Source organism: Sander vitreus, chromosome 16, assembly GCF_031162955.1.
Source record: "Sander vitreus isolate 19-12246 chromosome 16, sanVit1, whole genome shotgun sequence".
In the NCBI taxonomy this organism is placed as follows: domain Eukaryota; kingdom Metazoa; phylum Chordata; class Actinopteri; order Perciformes; family Percidae; genus Sander; species Sander vitreus.
This window is the reverse complement of record NC_135870.1, coordinates 8,848,596-8,866,348: the sequence shown is the minus strand read 5'-3', so window position 1 is coordinate 8,866,348 and position 17,753 is coordinate 8,848,596. Positions and strand designations below refer to the sequence as shown.

The 17,753-nt window shown below is 41.0% G+C and overlaps 1 protein-coding gene across 2 annotated transcripts in view; it reads right to left on the bottom strand.

Moving 5' to 3' along the window:
* LOC144531377 (carboxyl-terminal PDZ ligand of neuronal nitric oxide synthase protein) overlaps positions 1 to 17,753 on the bottom strand; it is a 56,282-nt gene that overhangs the window by 23,206 nt on the left and 15,323 nt on the right. For both annotated transcript variants that reach the window (XR_013503212.1, XM_078271474.1), the window contains exons 3-7: positions 9,529 to 9,621; positions 6,424 to 6,482; positions 4,993 to 5,101; positions 4,100 to 4,241; positions 2,484 to 2,653 (exon numbers count right to left, since the gene is read on the bottom strand). Coding sequence is in view for 1 of the 2 variants with exons in the window: in XM_078271474.1 (XP_078127600.1) it covers positions 2,484 to 2,653; positions 4,100 to 4,241; positions 4,993 to 5,101; positions 6,424 to 6,482; positions 9,529 to 9,621 (573 nt within the window). In the remaining variant the exon portion in view is untranslated. The remainder of the gene's footprint in view (positions 1 to 2,483; positions 2,654 to 4,099; positions 4,242 to 4,992; positions 5,102 to 6,423; positions 6,483 to 9,528; positions 9,622 to 17,753) is intronic.

Below are 17,753 nucleotides of genomic sequence, written 5' to 3'. Positions count from 1 at the left end.
AATTAAACACATTGAGAAGATTAAAGCCCCTGAAAATATGCATGATTAAATAAGCAATAGTTAAAGTTAGGGGAAAAGAAAACATTCTTGCTGTGTGGGAGTGGTTTGATTGACAGACAGTGGCCTGGCAACAAAAGCAAACCTCCCACAACTGTCATCAGATTTTGACTCAAATGTTGCTCAACTGTGATGTACAGAATAATGTCACCTTTTTCAAAAAGAGGAGCTCTGACAAAAGTAAAAGAAATATGAAGTAATTAAAACTTTGTGCTCATGTAGGACCAGATTGTTCATTGTAAAAAGCTGATTCAGAAAATATGTTTTCAGGGCCTTTAGTTGACAATGAAAATAATCATTAGTAGCAGCCCTACAAACTATGGTTTAAAAAAAAAAAAAAGAAGAGAGAAGTCGATTTAACACCTCAGATGGTCTTAGACGTGTTTCTGTTATTTTGTCCACCCTTGTTTTGCCTGTTTGCAATCACCAAATACAACCAGCATTTTGTGTAGTCTGTCTTTTTTCTGTTATCCTGATCTCTTATTATTCCTCCATCTCTTTCTTTCCTTCACTCTCTCCTTGCTTATCTCCATAGAGCAGATGTTCGTGAACCCCTCAATGGGATTATGGTGGCGTTTCTCCAAAATCAAAGGGAGCCGACTGGGTTTTTTGGGATTAAGTGTCCCCCTTTCACAGCCAGCAGGAATATTCAGGTTCCCTCCAATCCAACACTTTCTTTGAGCAGCACGGTAACAGCTGTGTCTACCACACTCACTATGGTGACAAATCCAAAGGAAAGCATCATGACACACCAAAGCCTGCATGTTTGCATCTTTTCACCCTGTCACAACCAATATATTTGCAAAACATAATAGTAAGTTCCAAACTCCATAAGGATTTAAAGTCTGCTAAATCCTAAACACAGAGAGTAAGCGTGACCAGGGAATTTCACAAATACAGAATCTGCTGCCAACTGAGGTTAGTCATGGAGAGCTACAGTCAATGATCTGGTCAGGTACTGCAGTAGATGACAAAGCAGTATACTGCACTTCCTTAGTTCAATGAGCCATTTGGCAGCACGATGTCTGGATAATAGCATCAAAACACCACTAAAGCCAAAGCAATGAATCACAGCAGATGTGTCTCCTGTAGCTACAAAGACAGAAGCAGTCTGGAGCAAAAAAATAAAATAAAACTATAACCATTAAAATGTGGATGCTGCTGCTGCTGCTGCTTCCTCAACCCTGCTGCAGGTGTCAGTAATAACGGGAACCTTCACTACATCTGCGATGGAAACTAAACTGCCATGAGAATGTGGTGTTTGTGAATGTGAGAATGTCCTTACATTTCACGGTTAAGTGCTGTAAGGTTTAGCTGTCCAATGAACATGACTTAAAATAGTCTGAAACATCACATCAATTCCAACGGTTAGTGCTGCCAATTTGGCATTTTTTCCTCTAGATTTAGCAACTTCTATGACCCCCTTAGCAACCTTTTTCAAAAATGTCCCTAGCAACAAATCAGCCAAACCTTACTTTCTCAGTAAATGTCCACTTATCCTTGCTCACAGTGGCTCTCTGATTGCCAGTTTTCAGTGAGTGGGACAGAACAGCAGCATGCTCAATCAACCAATAATCATCCAGACAAAACTTGAATGACCTGTGAATGTATGTTCCTAACCTAGCTTGCTAGCTTCTACTTTCCGAGTGGAATACAAACTTAGCAGCACAATGGGTAATCACAAATGTTTAATGTCATAAAGAGACGGACGGTACATAACAAATGATATGTGGGCTTGTTGAAAAAAGAGATGAAAAACACTTCTATCACTATTCTATAGGTGTAAAGGCATCAGAGCAGTACACGCATCTTTTAAACAAGATGTTATGTTGGTCAACTAACGCCATGGGAAATGCAAATCCAAAGGCTTAAATCTTAGATGCCGTTTCCGCAAATATGTCCAAATATTGTTTTGGAGAAGTGAAAAAATATGCAAAATAGCCATAGTAGCAGGGGCTGAAAAAAAACAGCAGGCTGGGATTGCTTCTACATGGTTCGCACAGACTGTTCCCCAATATGTTAAATACCTACGTTTGTTAATGGCCACATGCACTAACATGCAAGCACAGCATCACTGGCTATCAAAACAGAGAACAGAGAAACTGGGAGTGTGACTTCATTCATTGCTCAGGATGCCATTACTCCACTATATCTTTACAAAGCAAATACTAGTTTGCTGCTATAATAATGTACTATAGAGTATACTAATAGAGTACTGCCCCTTTAAAACATCTCCATTTTTCTTCCATTAAATCTAAATCCCATTCTTGACCCTTGAAATGTAATAAAGTCAGGCTGACTTCATACTGTAGCACAATACAGTGTGCTAATAATAACATTCTTGTCCGGGCAATTCAATGTGTGTGTGTGTGTGTGTGTGTGTGTGTGTGTGTGTGTGCGCGTGCGTGCTGCAGTCTGCATCTTACTATGATGGTCTGTCCAGGTTTGACCACGTTCAGTTCAGCCAGACTCTGCAGAATGTCACTGACTGCCTTTTCACACAGTGAAGTGCCAGCTGAAGGATCTTCTCCTTGTCTTCCTCCAAGTTTGCTGTCCTCCTCTTCCTCCTCTTGCTCTGCACCCGTCAGCTTACGACCTGTGAAGGAGTACACACAGACAAAAGGATGACCTCGGGGGTTTATGTAAAACAATGCATAAGAGTCTATAAAACACATACAAACAGGGATGCCTTCATTTAGATCACTAAACCCTAAATTAATGCTATTTTAAGCACATACACATTATTTTACCCAACACGGGATCAACTCTGCCCGTCACACAACTGTAGCTCAGTGGTAGACAACTATTTATTCACTGTGCAAATTACACTGATCACTGGTAACAATGGCAATCAACCTGTTGTGTTGTCCAATGACGTGACAATTGTAACCACAGGAATCTTTCCCATTGTTACCCTCCATCCCACACAAAGAACACTCAAATCCAGATTAGCTTGATCTTGTTTCTTAAATCTGTTTAGATTCCAGTGAAACTGGACATGTGTGTTGTTGCGGTTTGATCCCTGTGCTGATTTAATGAGCGAGTGAGGTTTGATGGCTCCATTTAGGTCGTAAAGAGGCATGTAATCAAACTAAGGCCCTGCGGCTGCCCACCACTCCAGATAAGCAGACTTCTAATTTTGATCTTTGTTTTGTTTTTTATTTTTCTTATAAAGACAAATGAATTAAAGAAGAGATTCAAAACTAGATTCAGATTTGATTATACAACCATCAAACCCCAACCCTGGTATGAGAAAAAAAAATACCAAGGCATACTTGATCATTTTGCTTTTAAATGCCATAAATGTTACATATACCTTGGGACTTAATTTGGGACTTCATAGGAAAGACTTACTTATGACTTGCAAAACTCTGCTATCACTGTACTTACTCACTCATTCCTTTGATAGGACAAGATGTTAATATTGTCAGTTTAACTTATTCAATGTTTTAATGATTGTTCTATGTTTTTCTTTCATTGGAAAGTGTGAAAAATATGTATTAAAACCTCTATACATACATTTTGCATGTGACAAACTAATGGTTGAGGTGAATAAAAACTTGTCATGTATCCAATAACATAGCTGGGTATATGCAGTGCATTATTCCACTAAAAGAAAATCCAGAAAATATCTTCTAACAGTCCAGCAAGAAAAACCTAGCAATGTGGTTTAATAATTGCATTTTTGTGATGTTTTTGGCCTATTCTACAAAGAGTTGTTGTTGTTGTTCCCTAACAGGTGGGAGGCTCAGACAAGCAGCAGGTGTTTGCACATTGCTAAACAGAAACTAAACTGTACAAACAGACTGTGGCTCAGAGTTAGCTGCAAACAAAGCCAAAGACTCAGTGTACTATTAATAGTTTTTAGGATCTACAAACAAATAATAGTACACCGTTTCTTTGGCTTCAGGGCATGAAAATCAGCCACAATATAATAACCCAAAATGTATATTTGTCTATGTGTATTTGAATGTACTCTTACTACTTTGAAGGAAACACTGTGCACAGCAGATACCAGTAAACCCTTTCAGGTAGGCCTCACCATGACTGCTGGACTCTTCTGTGGACTTGTCACTCTCTCCATCCGCCTGTCCGTCTGCATCCTGCTCAGCATGCTGCAGACTCAGCTTATGGCACACTTCAAAGGCCTGACCTACTGTGCGCACAATACGCATGGCCTGCGTCTGCCAGGGAAAGAGAGGAGGGAGAGGCAGATGGATAGAGAGAACAGAGTGGAGAGTTTCAGATAAAAGGTCAGTGTCCTGTCTGCTATGAGATGCGTCAATCAGTGTTTACCTGCTGTAGTCTTTGGATGGACTGAAAACATGAACACTCTGTCATCCTTGACACGCAGTTGAATACCAGTGATCAGAGACCAACAACAACACTTCTTTGGAACAATTCTCATTACAACTGACTGATAATACCAGACCTGTGAGCCAAGACTGCAGTAACTTTCAACAAATGCAGCAACACACACTGGAACTGCTTAAACTGAAGAAAGGTAAAGAGTTACTTGTCTAAAAAAAAATGCAGTTGTAATCCTTGTCTTCCAGTGCATATTCACTGCAGGCTATGTATGTATGACATAATTAGGAAATTCATTCTTAAATTAAGGATCAAAATTCCAAAACGGAATACAAACAATCCTCAGTCACAGGTAGTTTGACACAGAAAACTAAAGCAACTCACATTTAAGCCTGTATGCGGTAAGTCTCAGTGTATTAGCACTTTCTGTATGCAGCTGGGGGATTTAAATCAAGGAGCAATGACAGCAGCAAATTAGGTAGTAAGAGGAATAAGTGCACAGGTTTTTTTCAGTTAAGAAAAAGAAAAAGCCTTACTCAAAATGCACCATGTATTGCAGAAAAGTGTGTTTGTAATCAGCTGTGCATGTCTACAGTCAGGAGCTGTGTGAGTGGACGTTTGTTGTACCTTCTTCTTTGACTTGAAGACATTGCATCTGAAGGAATTATTGGGACCATCTCTTGCGATATAGCTGAAGATCTTTAAATCCTGGGAGTCATGAGACACGTAGAAAATCCTAGAAAACATGATCCAAATTTAAATACACAAACGTTATAGAAATCTCAATATATAAAATAATTTTTCTTTTTCTTTAGATGATCCACCCCTTACTTCACAGTCTCTATCCTCGATGACAAATTAATATTAAAACCCAATATTGAAATCAGGGTAGAAAGAACTGACCTAATGCAGACATACATCAGATGATTAAAAGGATTATTTACAGTATAATACTTAAAAAATAAATACACGCCCCTACAGAGCAAAGGGTCTGCCCTGCATCTCCATCTGCAGCTTTACTGCTATAAAACAACTCCACTGGGAACTGGCCAAACTAATTATGACCATCAACTACTGGAAGTGACATGATACAAAGTGTACTATATATCCCCACTGCACAAACACCCACAGAAACACAAGCAAGGATAATTACATTTAACACACACGGTCCCTTGATGAGGTGTGGCTTTGCCAAATGAGATCCTCAAACAGATACACATAATACACACACACACACACACACACAAAGACACTTTTAAGTGCCTGCCTACGCCATCTCTGAATCTTTTTATTTCCATGAAGAGATTGCCTTATTAGCTTGCTTGTTTCAAGCCAGCCAAAATCGTACCTTTAATTTTTGCCCGCACTTTCCATTTTAAACTTTCGTTCTCTTCTCAGCACCTGACAGACAGTATTGTTTTGACACTTTACGGTTTATTTGCTGTGAGTTGTTTAGCAGTGACTGACAGCTTCACAGGCCTGTTGATGATTGGTTGACAGGCTCCATCACCATGGACCCTACAGGGAAGGTAGGTGATGGGATGTTGTGGCCCTAATGAATGCATGTTATTTACTCTACACTATAATGTTATTTTAGTATAATCTGAGAGGGAGATGTAAAAATGACATACTGACATATGCTCTACCAACTACAAGTTATAGATTATTCATTCATGCTATATTATGAATGTAAGTGCATTAGGCACATACGGTACAGTACATTAAAGCACATTTGTCCTGCATGGTAAAGTACATGGAGGGGGGGGGGGCTATAAAGCAAGCCTCAGCTTCATCCACAAAAGGTCAAGCTGAGAGGATAGAGAGGATAATACTGCAGGTAATACAGTTTGTATTACCTGCAGTATGCTCACAGTCTTATTACTTTGGTTAAAGCTAACAAGAACACACAGAGTGCAAAGAATAGACTGCACTGAATATCAGGCAGTTTAACCCCCTGTGTGTGTAAAGCAAGTGGCAAAGATAGAAAGATGTAATATTTGTTTTACATACAGTATGTATATATTAAATGAATGAAAAAGATTAAGAGGTGTGACTGACCTGTATATGGGATCATGCATGATCAGCATCTTGCTCTCATCCCATGTCCATTCTTTCCTCTGTGTATGAGACAGATGATTGTGATTAAGCATCAATAAAGCATCACTGATAAAGCATGTCTGAAGAAGTTATTCATTTATTATTACTAATATAGATAGCCATTTTTACATCTCATTTAAAGCTGCAATGTGTCTTTTTTATTCAGTGTTACCAACTCTGGTGTTTAGTTTCTGAATCCAGTAGTAAGTTAGTTAGTTCTTTAAATTCCCATAGGAACATAGGCCATCGATGAAGCATAGGCCATCCTCTCCGATCTTGGGCCCTCCGCTCCAGATGTTGCCACGTCAGCCCTTCTTTCTTCATCTCCCGTTCTGTGGTTCTTCTCCAGGTGGTTCTCGGTCTGCCTCTCTTCCGGTGGGTTCCTGTGGGTTCCACGTCAGCGCCTGTTTAGTGATTGATTTCTTTCTTCTGAGTGTGTGCCCTATCCACTTCCTCCTCCGGATTTGCATTTCTATTGGGTCTTGTTTGGTGAATTCCCACAGGTTGGCATTAGAGATGGTGTTGGGCTAGTATATTCCCAGGAGTCATCTGAAGCACCGGTTAATGAAGGTCTGCAGAGTATGGTGGTGGTAATTCTCCAGGTTTCTGAGCCATAAAGTAGAGTGGTCTTTACGTTTGAGTTGAAGATTTGCAGTTTGGTCTTGAGTGACAGGTTTTTTGCCTTCCAGATATTTTTTAGCATGTTGAATTTAGGGTTGGGCGGTATCCAAATTTTGATACCATCAAACCTCCTCCCTATTTTACCACGGTATATGGTATTACCATGACTAATAAAAAATGATGACGTAAGGCTCAGACGGCGTCACCAAACTGTTGGCTTGTGCACCGTTCAGAAACTGAATACCAAACACTAATACTGAAACAATAATAACATAACAACAACTTACAAAAAACTACTTTCTCCTCCACACTGTCACGTGATGACAACCACACATAATTACATAAATTATATTTTGTGGAGTGCAAGTGGGGCAGACGTGTGCTGGGGGGGCAGCAGCGCGTGGACAAAATGGTGCCGGTTGGCGAGGAAAATCCTGTCTGCCTCCACAGCCAGCGCCCGATAGTCTCTGGAGGAAGAGAGGGGGGAGCAGGCCAGTGCGGTGTGCATGGGTGCTGGAAGCTGCTGCAGGAAAATGTGGGCGAAGAGGAATGAGGGATCCGCCGCGCCCAGCACAGCCAGCATCCTCTCCATTAACTTGGACGGCTTGCTGTCGCCAAGGCCGTTCAGGGACAGCAGGTGGTCTGCTTTCTCCAGCTCCGACAGTTCAAAGAGTTCCAACAGGAATGTTTTGAGTGCGTCGTACTTGCCGTTAGCCGGAGGAGCCTCTAACAGCGCCATAGCTCTGGCTGTTGTTGAGGCATCTAAGGCCGATACCACGTGGAAATACTTTGTAACGTCCTGTGTTATTCCCCTCAGTTGGAACCGGGCCTTGATGTGCTGAAACCACGGCCGTGGGTTGTGCTGCCAAAAGTCTGGTAACTTGATGGTGGCCGCGTAGATAGCACCGACATTAGCCGCACCGCTAGCAGCGGCCGGCGCCGCCACAGCAACAGTATTTTCACCACCGTCGTTGTTTGACATAATTCAGCCGTTAACCCGGAACTCGTATATCATAACACCTCTCCCTTAAAGATACAGTACCTTGATGAATGTCTCTTTCAGTCTTACTTGTGGGTCACCACAATTTAATATTTAATCCTTGTCTCCTATATAAGTGTATTGCATTTTTTTTAATGACGGTATTGAAACTGATACCATTGCTATTTTTAGACCCAGCGGTATACCGTATTACCGCCCAACCCTATGTTGAATGTTGTCCTTGCTTTTCCGATCCTGGCTTTGACATCGTCCTCCGTGCCACCTTCCACTGAAATGATGCTACTAAGGTATGTGAAGCTGTTTACATCCTCTACATCCTCGAGTTTTGGTCCATGATTATGGGTGTGTTGTCCTTGCTGTTGATACGCAATACTTTAGTTTTTGATAAGTTTATTTTGAGTCCGAGCAGAGCAGCAGTTTCCTCCAGTTTTCCTGATTTTTCCTGCATCTGTTGGAGTGTGTGGGCCAGTAGTGCCAGATCATCAGCGAAATCGAGATCTTCTAGCTGCTCGGTCAAGCTCCACTTTATGCCGGTTCGTCTATTGTTGGTTGTTTCTTTCATCACCCAGTATATGCAGAGGAGGAAAACAAAGGGTGAGAGCAGGCACCCTTGCCGCACACCAGTCAGAACCTCGAATGCCTCCGATATACATCCTTCATGGAGGACTTGACATCTCTTCCCTTGGTAGGTGCTCCTTATGATGTTGATGATCTTTGTTGGGATTCCATAATGAGCCATCAGTTTCCACAGCCTTTCCCTATCCACACTGTCAAAGGCTTTTTCAAAATCTATGAAATTCACATAGACAGACGTGTTCCATTCGATGGACTGTTGGATAATAATCCTAAGAGTGGCAATTTGGTCTCCACAGGGTCTATTGTTCCTGAAGCCAGCCTGGTTTTCCCTCAGTTTCTCATCGACGCCCTTCTGGAGCCTCTCGAGCAGGATGTGGTTGTGCACCTTCCCAGGTGTTGAAAGGAGCATTATTCCTCTGTAGTTTTTGCACTCCCGGAGGTCTACTTTCTTGGGGATTTTCATGATGTAGCCATCTTTCCAGTCAGATGGGACATTTTCTTCTTCCCAGATGGTTTTCATGAGGTGGTGGAGCATGTTGGTGGAGGTTTCAGTGTCGGCCTTAAGAGCTTCTGCTGGAATCCCGTCTGGTCCCTCTGCTTTCCCTCCTTTCAAGGCCTTAATGCTGCTGTCAGATGAGGAGGCTGCCTGTTGAGCAGATCTCTGAAGTGTTCAGTCCACCTCTTCACCTGGTCTTCCTTGGTTGTGAGGAGTACACCCTGTGAGTTTTTAACGTGTGCCTGTGCGTGTCTGAATTTGCCTGTGAGCTTTCTTGTAGTTAGGTATAGGTCTTTCAGGTTGTTCTTTCCTGCTGAATCCAGTGGAAATTGTTATACATTTTTCCTTTTAGAGTGTGTCACGATTGACTTACCTTCTGTTTCTTCCTCAGCATCACCTTGACCCCGTCCACAGACACCACAATGCTGACTTTCTTCTTCTTGATGTTCTTGGCCTTGAATTCATACTAAGAAAACACACCAAAAAAAAGCACATCATCAGAATAGTATCAAATAAGTCAAAAATCTTAACAGTTTATAATGATTCCAACAGGCAGCACAGTTTTAAAACTGTATGACAGTAAATTAAGCTTTCATACTGTAGGTTTGTTGGTATCATAGAAGATTTGATTGCAGCTGATTACATATAACTGAACAAAAACACGTGATGAATCAGTCAAGAGGATTGGAAAACATTTACTTCACCTGCTGTAACTACAGATTATTAACTATTGATTAATCTGCCAAATACTTTGTTGACTACATGCCATCACAAGCTCCCAGAGCCCAAGATTACTTATTAAAAAGTCTTGTTTTGTTCAGTGTACATTTCTTAATCCAAATATATATTGTTTAGTATCATATAAGAAAAAAGCAAGACAATCAAAATATAGAAAACCTGCCTTGAAAAATGAAAAGATTAAACACTTAAACACACACACACACACACACACACACACACACACACACACACACTCTGACTCAACCTCAAGTGATACTTAAATTTTTTCACTCTGTTGTTAGTTATTAAACACAGGCCCGAAATACACACACATACACAAACAGGACCAATACATTCACTAATGGAGAGATATCATAGTGAGGGGCTGCTCATTAAAGGTACCCTGAGGAGTTGCTCAAGGACACCTTGGCAGTGCCCAGAAGGTGAACTGGCACCTCTCCAGCTACCAGTCCACGCTTCATACTTGGTTCGCACAGGACTTGACGGCGACTCTCCGGTGACGGCGACTCTCCGGTTCCCAAGCCAAGTCCCTGTGGGCTGAGCTACTGCCACCCCAAAGTGACAGTGTATGTCCTGCTGCACATTTGGCATGCTCACAGAATTAAGGGCATCATTGGAATCAATCTGTGAGCATTAAAACATGATCTGGAGTGCACTCTAATATATCAGCATCTTTATTAGCTTTGCAGCTCACAATAGGAGCACTTATAAAGTCTGCTGCATCGTGGTAGACAAGCAGACTAAAAAAAAAATTCTCTGCAGCTCTCTGGTGCCAGTGAAAAGAGAAAGGACACTTGGGTAACAGAGATAGATTGCCCTAACTTCACCTTGACTGTAATGAGAACCAGTAGGTGCATTCTGACAGATAGTAGCTAAAAGCATTAAACGTTGTTAGTTTTACCTCATAAATCCTCTAAAATATTCAGGACAATTCCTAAGGAACCTTTCACATGGCTGATAAGTATCCTGTTATAAATAGAAAAGGACAAGGAATTATCATGGGGCCATATACAGCTGACCCACGTCTCTGCTTCTCAGGGGCACAAAACACAAACTACACCAGCTAAATTAGACAACATTTAAATAAAAGGCCAAGGATGTAGGTTTGCCTCCACTCTGTTCGCTGAGTGGTACACAACAGCTGTGTCTGCACTGAGCGACTAACATGTTTTCATCTTGTCAGCTGGCAAGGCTTTCTGCTGAGGAACTTAGAAAGTCTGGCCTGTCGACTCAAATCAAAACTTCTAAACATGATGCAGGGTTCAACTCTTGGTAGCTACCATCCACCAGGGCCTACACGGGGTCTGTCAGGCCAAAGCCATCTATCATGTTACAAAATGCTGGTGTTTTACTATTATTTTTTTTTGTAAGATTTTTGTTGATGTTGGCATTTTAGGCCTTTATTTGCTAGGACAGCTTATACATGAAAGGGGAGCGAGAGGGGGAATGACACACAGCAAATGGCTGCAGGTCGGAACTGAACCCGCAGCCGCTGCGGCGCGGACCGAGCCTCTGCACATGGTGAGCTACCCAGGCGCCCTGGTGTTTAACGTTTCAGCCATAAAGCTAGTTTCATACAGTGGCTTATACAAGGTCACAAATCCAAGCAATATTCCAAGCAACCATTTAATACATGAAATAGAATGGTTTGGCATTCTGGAAAAGAAGCTCATTTCTTTTCTTGCCGAGAATTTAATGAGAAGATTGAGCTAGCCCGACGCTGTCAAAGGTAAAACAAATCCTCCTGCCCGCACCTCTAAAGCTCACTAATAACTCATCATATGTCAAAGTCAGGCTAGCCGTTTCCTCCTGCTTCCAGTCTTTGCACTAAGCTAATGGTCCTGGATCCATGGATACCTGTTAGCCGCTTTAAAGTTTGATTTCATTTCCAAATGTCTTTATGTTATATTTTGCACTATAAATAACTGAAAACCCAACAACTCACTCAACAAAATCACACCTTGTGTTCAGGGAACAAAACAGTACAATTTTGGACAATGTTTTTTTACATTTTATTTTATTTTTTAAATGTGCTAAGGACAAAATACACTGCTAGCTTCCCATTGAACAGACAGTTTCTCAGAAAACAATAAATATCCAGTTTGTTATCCACCACATTCTGCCAAAATGTTAATATACAGCAAATGTGAATGGTCTTCAGCCAGATTAATATGTAAAGTGGAGAGAGGATGAGGAAAATGACATGTTTAAAAAGAAAAGGGTAAAATGAACGCCAGTCTGGAAACAAGGCAAGGGTAAGAAGATGGAAAAATAGAAGAGAGAGAGAGAGAGAGAGAGAGAGAGAGAGAATAAGAGATCAGATAGGAGGAGACAGTAGGAGTGGAGGTGAGGAGACAGCTGTTGTTATGTAAGGACATCCTGCCAACTGTGACCTTTTAATCCAGCTACACAATGCTGCCAAGGAACAATTAGCTAGACATTATGAACAATCCGAGACCTACCAGACATGATTATGAGATATCTTTAAAAAAAAAAAAAAGAAAATGTCCTTACTGTCTGTGTTAATGTTTTTAACAGGCTGATAACAAATACGTGTCATGATTTGCATTGACAAGAATTTTTGTCACATCCGTTTCTACATTTCCATACTTTCTTTCATGCTCATTTCCTGCTTGTGTGTGTCTATTTGAAATGCCCTGCTCTCCACTGCCCTGGATCCATGGTGATTAAAGTTTCAGTCTCTAATTATACAGAGCTGAGTCCTGAGGGAGCTGATTAAATGGAGAAAAGGTTCAGAGAGGGAGAGGAGGAAACACACCACAGAGACAGAGAGAGACCAATTGCCGGGGTTTTGGTGGAATGGGGAAATGCTCATGCCGCAGACTGAAGTGGTATTGGCGGTGAGATGAAAGGAAAGTGTGAAACCAAAAACCAGGTGCTGGATTTCATTTATCTCTATTGCATTATGCTTATGAACCCTGTGTGAAATCCACTGACAATGAGAATACAATATTTGCTCTGGGGCAAATAATGACATGAGGAAATTTAAAGAAAGATGATGGAGCACAATTTGATTTCCGGGCATCAACCTGCCAAACACGGAGTCCCGAAACTGATAAAAGGCAGTAAAAGGTTATCAGACGAGACAAAAAACATAACTGAATGTATCAATTAACAATGCAATTAGTTAAATAGTTAAAATGGCTCGAGGAAATAAAGCTCTTTACACTTCGACTGGTACACAATCGACTGGTAAAATAGAGAGAAGCTTGTTCCTTCCTTTACCTTACAAGAAAATGTAGCTCTTTTTTTACCTTAAACTAAACAAACCAGTGTATGTAATGTTAATTATCCATTTACTGTACTGTATACTGCTGAAGTAGGGCTGCACAATATATCTTTTTTTTTTATCGTCATCGCGATATCAACTGGTGCAATATACACATCGTGAAAGGCTGCGACATATCGCAAGAGAAACCGAAAATGTTTCCGTTAGTTGAAAGAGAATATCAGTAGAAAACTGCACTTTAAAATGTTACATTTTAAAATGTAATGTTATTCTTTTTTAGTGGTGCCTTTCATGTTCAATTTGTTCAATAAAAGAAGAATGTTGGAAATTATTTCCCCTACATTTGTTTAAATTCAACAAGCAATTTGTTGCATTTTAGCAGAATACTGAAAGCAGTAGAAACGCAGAAATAGTACACTTTATCCGTTTATTCAACTGCAAGTAATATCGTTATTGCAATATTCAACAGCATTATCGCATATCACATTTATTCCTCATATCGTGCAGCCCTATGCTGAAGCATCACCATATCAAATATTTTAACAAAAGCATTTTGGGCCCCCGAAAAACCAGACAAGACATTTGAAGTAGAGATGTTCCGATACCAGTATCGGTATCGGCTCCGATACTGCCTAAAACGCTGGTATTGGGAAGTACTGGAGTTTATGCACCGATCCGATACCACGTAATAAAGCCCTAAAGAAAATCTACGTTAAAGCAGTTTATTTATGTTCTTTCTCCGTTATAACTGACTGTCAAACTGCAGAATAACAGAAAGTTCTGGGGCATTCATGTTTCACAAAGAGTTTAACCTGAGCCAGTCTGACAACAAAGATAGAAATCATATCACATCCATACAGGGATAGTAGTATATAGTTGTTAAAACATAATAAAACATATGACACACTGGTATCGGATCGGTACTCGGTATCGGCCGATACGCAAGTTCAGGTATCGGAATCGGGAAGCAAAAAATGGTATCGGACCATCTCTAGTTTGAAGACAAAAATGGTTGGCAACAGCAATGAGTGAGGGAAAAGCCACACAACACACTTTCCATACATAGATGAACTACACACTACTTACTTTCTCTACTACCACATCAGTGTCATAACACACACACACACACACACACACACACACACACACACACCTTTCATAATTCACAGTTTATGCCTGCATTCTGGTGAAGCAAAGTGGGATTTTGCAACTTCATTCAAAGTATAAAATTTTTATATTTTCTTTGCTTAAGTGCCAAGTGTTTTGAAATATTCAAGCTTTTAATGCACTCGCATTGTTGTGGTTTTCCTGTTATCAACAGCGGAACAAACACTTAAAAAGTTCATTACACAAGTTCCCTGCAGCCTTCAGAAAACTTTTCAACAGCAAAGCATAAATATTCCAGAGAAGAGCTTAGTTTAGTTTAGTCCGCTGTTGCGAATTCTGAAACTTTCTGAAATATGTTTTTATACCTCAAGTATGTCATTTAAGAAGACATAGTTGAGGTATAACACATGAGTTGTAAAGAAAAGTGTATGACTAATATGTGGATTTAACAGGCATGCGAAGGAAATGGGCTTTAGGTTCTAAGATGCACACTTCAAAGATTTGTCCTAAAACCTTAAAACTATGCCTCCAGTGCTGACTGTGAGCGCTACAGTGCTACAGCAGTGTTCAAGCTCAAGAGTGAGAGCATTTATTTCAAATCTTTCTGTCTGGGTGTGTGCATTTAAAGCGTCTGACTCATCCGTCTTCCTAGACAGCGTAACAAATTTGAGCCAGCGTTCCTCTCTGCAATCTATTATGAAAGTGTCAGACAGAATAGTGATGGCTGTTGCTATGTGCACAAAATGAGGAGCTGGAAAACGCAGCAGCACAAGTATCAGTCCTAATGACCTCAGCATCACAAGAATTAGAGGAGTTGGGTTGTTGTTCTTTTCAATTGTGTTTGTCTGTTCAGTATGTTTAAAAAACATAAAACTAATTAAAAAAATGAGGAGCTGGCTCTCAGTAGAATTTGAGATCCCAGTGTTATACATTTTGAGTCAGCTGCATTAAAACAGAGACAAACATTTTACACGATCAAACCAGAGAAGACAAGGGGCCACTCACTTATTATTAGTAATATCTGAGCAAGCCAAGACAAGGAAATTTGGTGTGACATTTGCAGAGCAGCTTCTTTGATATTTTACTCCGTCTACAATATATTCTGTCCACATATATTAGCCCTTGCAAACACACTTGTAATATGACCATTGGGCTAGTATGGATCAAATTAAACGAATAGTTATTTTAGACATTTTTGGAAATATGCCTTTTTGCTTTCTTGCAGAGTCAGATGAGAAGATTAATACCTTTCTCTAAGCTGACATTGATATCGATATACAAATCTTACTCTTGGACGGACAGTTAATAACATTTCCCAAAATGTTAAACTATTCTTTCAAGTGTAAAGAGTGATGTTTTGTTAGCATTGGGAGGACAACTTTACCCTAAATCTGAACTATTATAACCCACTTTCGGTGTATTTGACAAGTATGGTTATGAGTATTGGGCCTTGGACAACTAGTCAAACCCCACACACAAAAAAATGTGGAACTCATGATCCTAAGATACAAATCGAGCTTTAATCTTGTCCACATACTACAAGGGACAAGGAGGCTCGAGTCTCAGAGCAAACTGTAGAGGACGCCCATGAGGACATGAAGGACTCTAATGAACTTCAGTGTCCTCTTTTCTAGAGGGACAGCAGGTCTAGGAGCAGGTGAAGTAAGCAGATACTGTATATAAAAAATAAAATAAAAAAAACTCCTTCCTGGCTCCAAAAATATCTGTCAGCAACTTCTTAATGAGAGGCCACTGATTCCGTCTGTTAATGTTATTTGGTTATTTGAAAGGAAAAGTTGTCCACTCCCCTTTCTTGAGCCTGAAAAGCAGTGGAATGTCGGTTGCATTGTGGGTCATTGATGCTCCCTGTAGTACCATTGAATCCATACAGGAGTTCACAATAGAGCCTATAGATTGTAACCTAGCAACCCCTTCATTACAATTCCCAGAATTCGGGGAGTTCCAAGGAATTTCACTGCTTTCCCCCCCAATTCGGCATACAAAGAAATGACTGTTGGGAGCTGAGAAACGCAACAGCTGCCCAACAGCCTGAAACCTGAAAAAAAGGCTTCTTGGAAATCAAAGTAGCGGGAAACTATTTGTAATAAAATTAGCACTTTTATTTTATGTGAAACTCCAACTGTGAGTGCTAATTTTCCTGAGAAGGAAATCACATTGTTGCTATCAAGCAGCTGCTTCTTACAATGTCCCATTAGCTTTAATCAGTGCTGCTCAACTAGTCTCTCTCCTTATAGTTGGTATTTTCAGACAGGCCTCTCAGCCTCAAGGCCAAACAGGGAGGACGGAGTGACTCCCATGATGCCGCTGAGGCCCAAACCTCTAGCATGAACTGGCACCTCTCATCATTAGTCAGCAGGAGTGTGATAAGTGAGCAATTACCTCAACTGTCGCCACGGACGACGACCTTGGCTTAGACCAGAAATGGACGGGAGTTTGTGTTTGTGCACGCTGGCAGTGTTATGTGAAGGAAAGAATAAATATACAAGAGCTAGATAGGCAGACAACATTTTAAAAATGTGTCTGCCTGCATTTGGATGCTTGCTGGTGCCTGCCTGTGTCTGTCTGTGCCTACGTGAGTGGTTTCCGCCTGAGTGCCCATATTATGGAATGGACTCCTGGGCTCCGGTCTGTTGGCAGCCTCCAGCGAGCAGCAGCAGTCTGGTCCTGTGGGAGAGATGGTGCTAACAGGAAACAGACAGCTTAAAGGGCTGCTTAACAGGGGCTTCTCCATGACAGCGGGGTTACACGCAAGACTGGAATTTACTGCAAAGGCGTAGAATAACTGAGGTTTTGTTGTGATATAAACTTTGTTTTTCAAACAGTTTGGAACAGTTTTGATTGAAGGACTTTGTTTTATTGTCATTTCAGTGTCTTTTCAGTAGGTTTTATTCTTGATTTTAGTGACACAGTTCTGAAAGACAGTCAAGCAACCACAGCTGGCACCGACACTGCACCAGCTCCATCTGGGAGCTACAGCTGTGACTTCTATAGATAAATGACTTAATTACTTACACTGCAAAAGTGTGTTTATAGAGGCTGAGAGACAGAATTGATCAATTCTGTGGTCCCGTGTTAATACATCTAGAAGGAGGCAGGGAAGAAAAAGAATCAAAGCTCCCCCAACTCTGGGTAGCCATTACAACAGACCAATGTGGTACACTTAATTGGTCACTGTTATGTCCTTTCATCTTAAAAGGTCCCATGGCATGAACATTTCACTTTGAGGTTTTTTAACATTAATGTGAGTTCCCCTAGCCTGCCTATGGTCCCCCAGTGGCTAGAAATGGCGATAGGTGTAAACCGAGCCCTGGGTATCCTGCCCTGCCTTTGAGAAAATGAAAGCTCAGATGGGCTGATCTGGAATCTCCTCCTTATGATGTCATAAGGAGGAAGGTTACCTCCCCCCTTTCTCTGCTTTGCCCACCCAGAGAATTTGGCCCGCCCATGAGAAAGAGAGAGAGAGACATCATGGCTTGAAA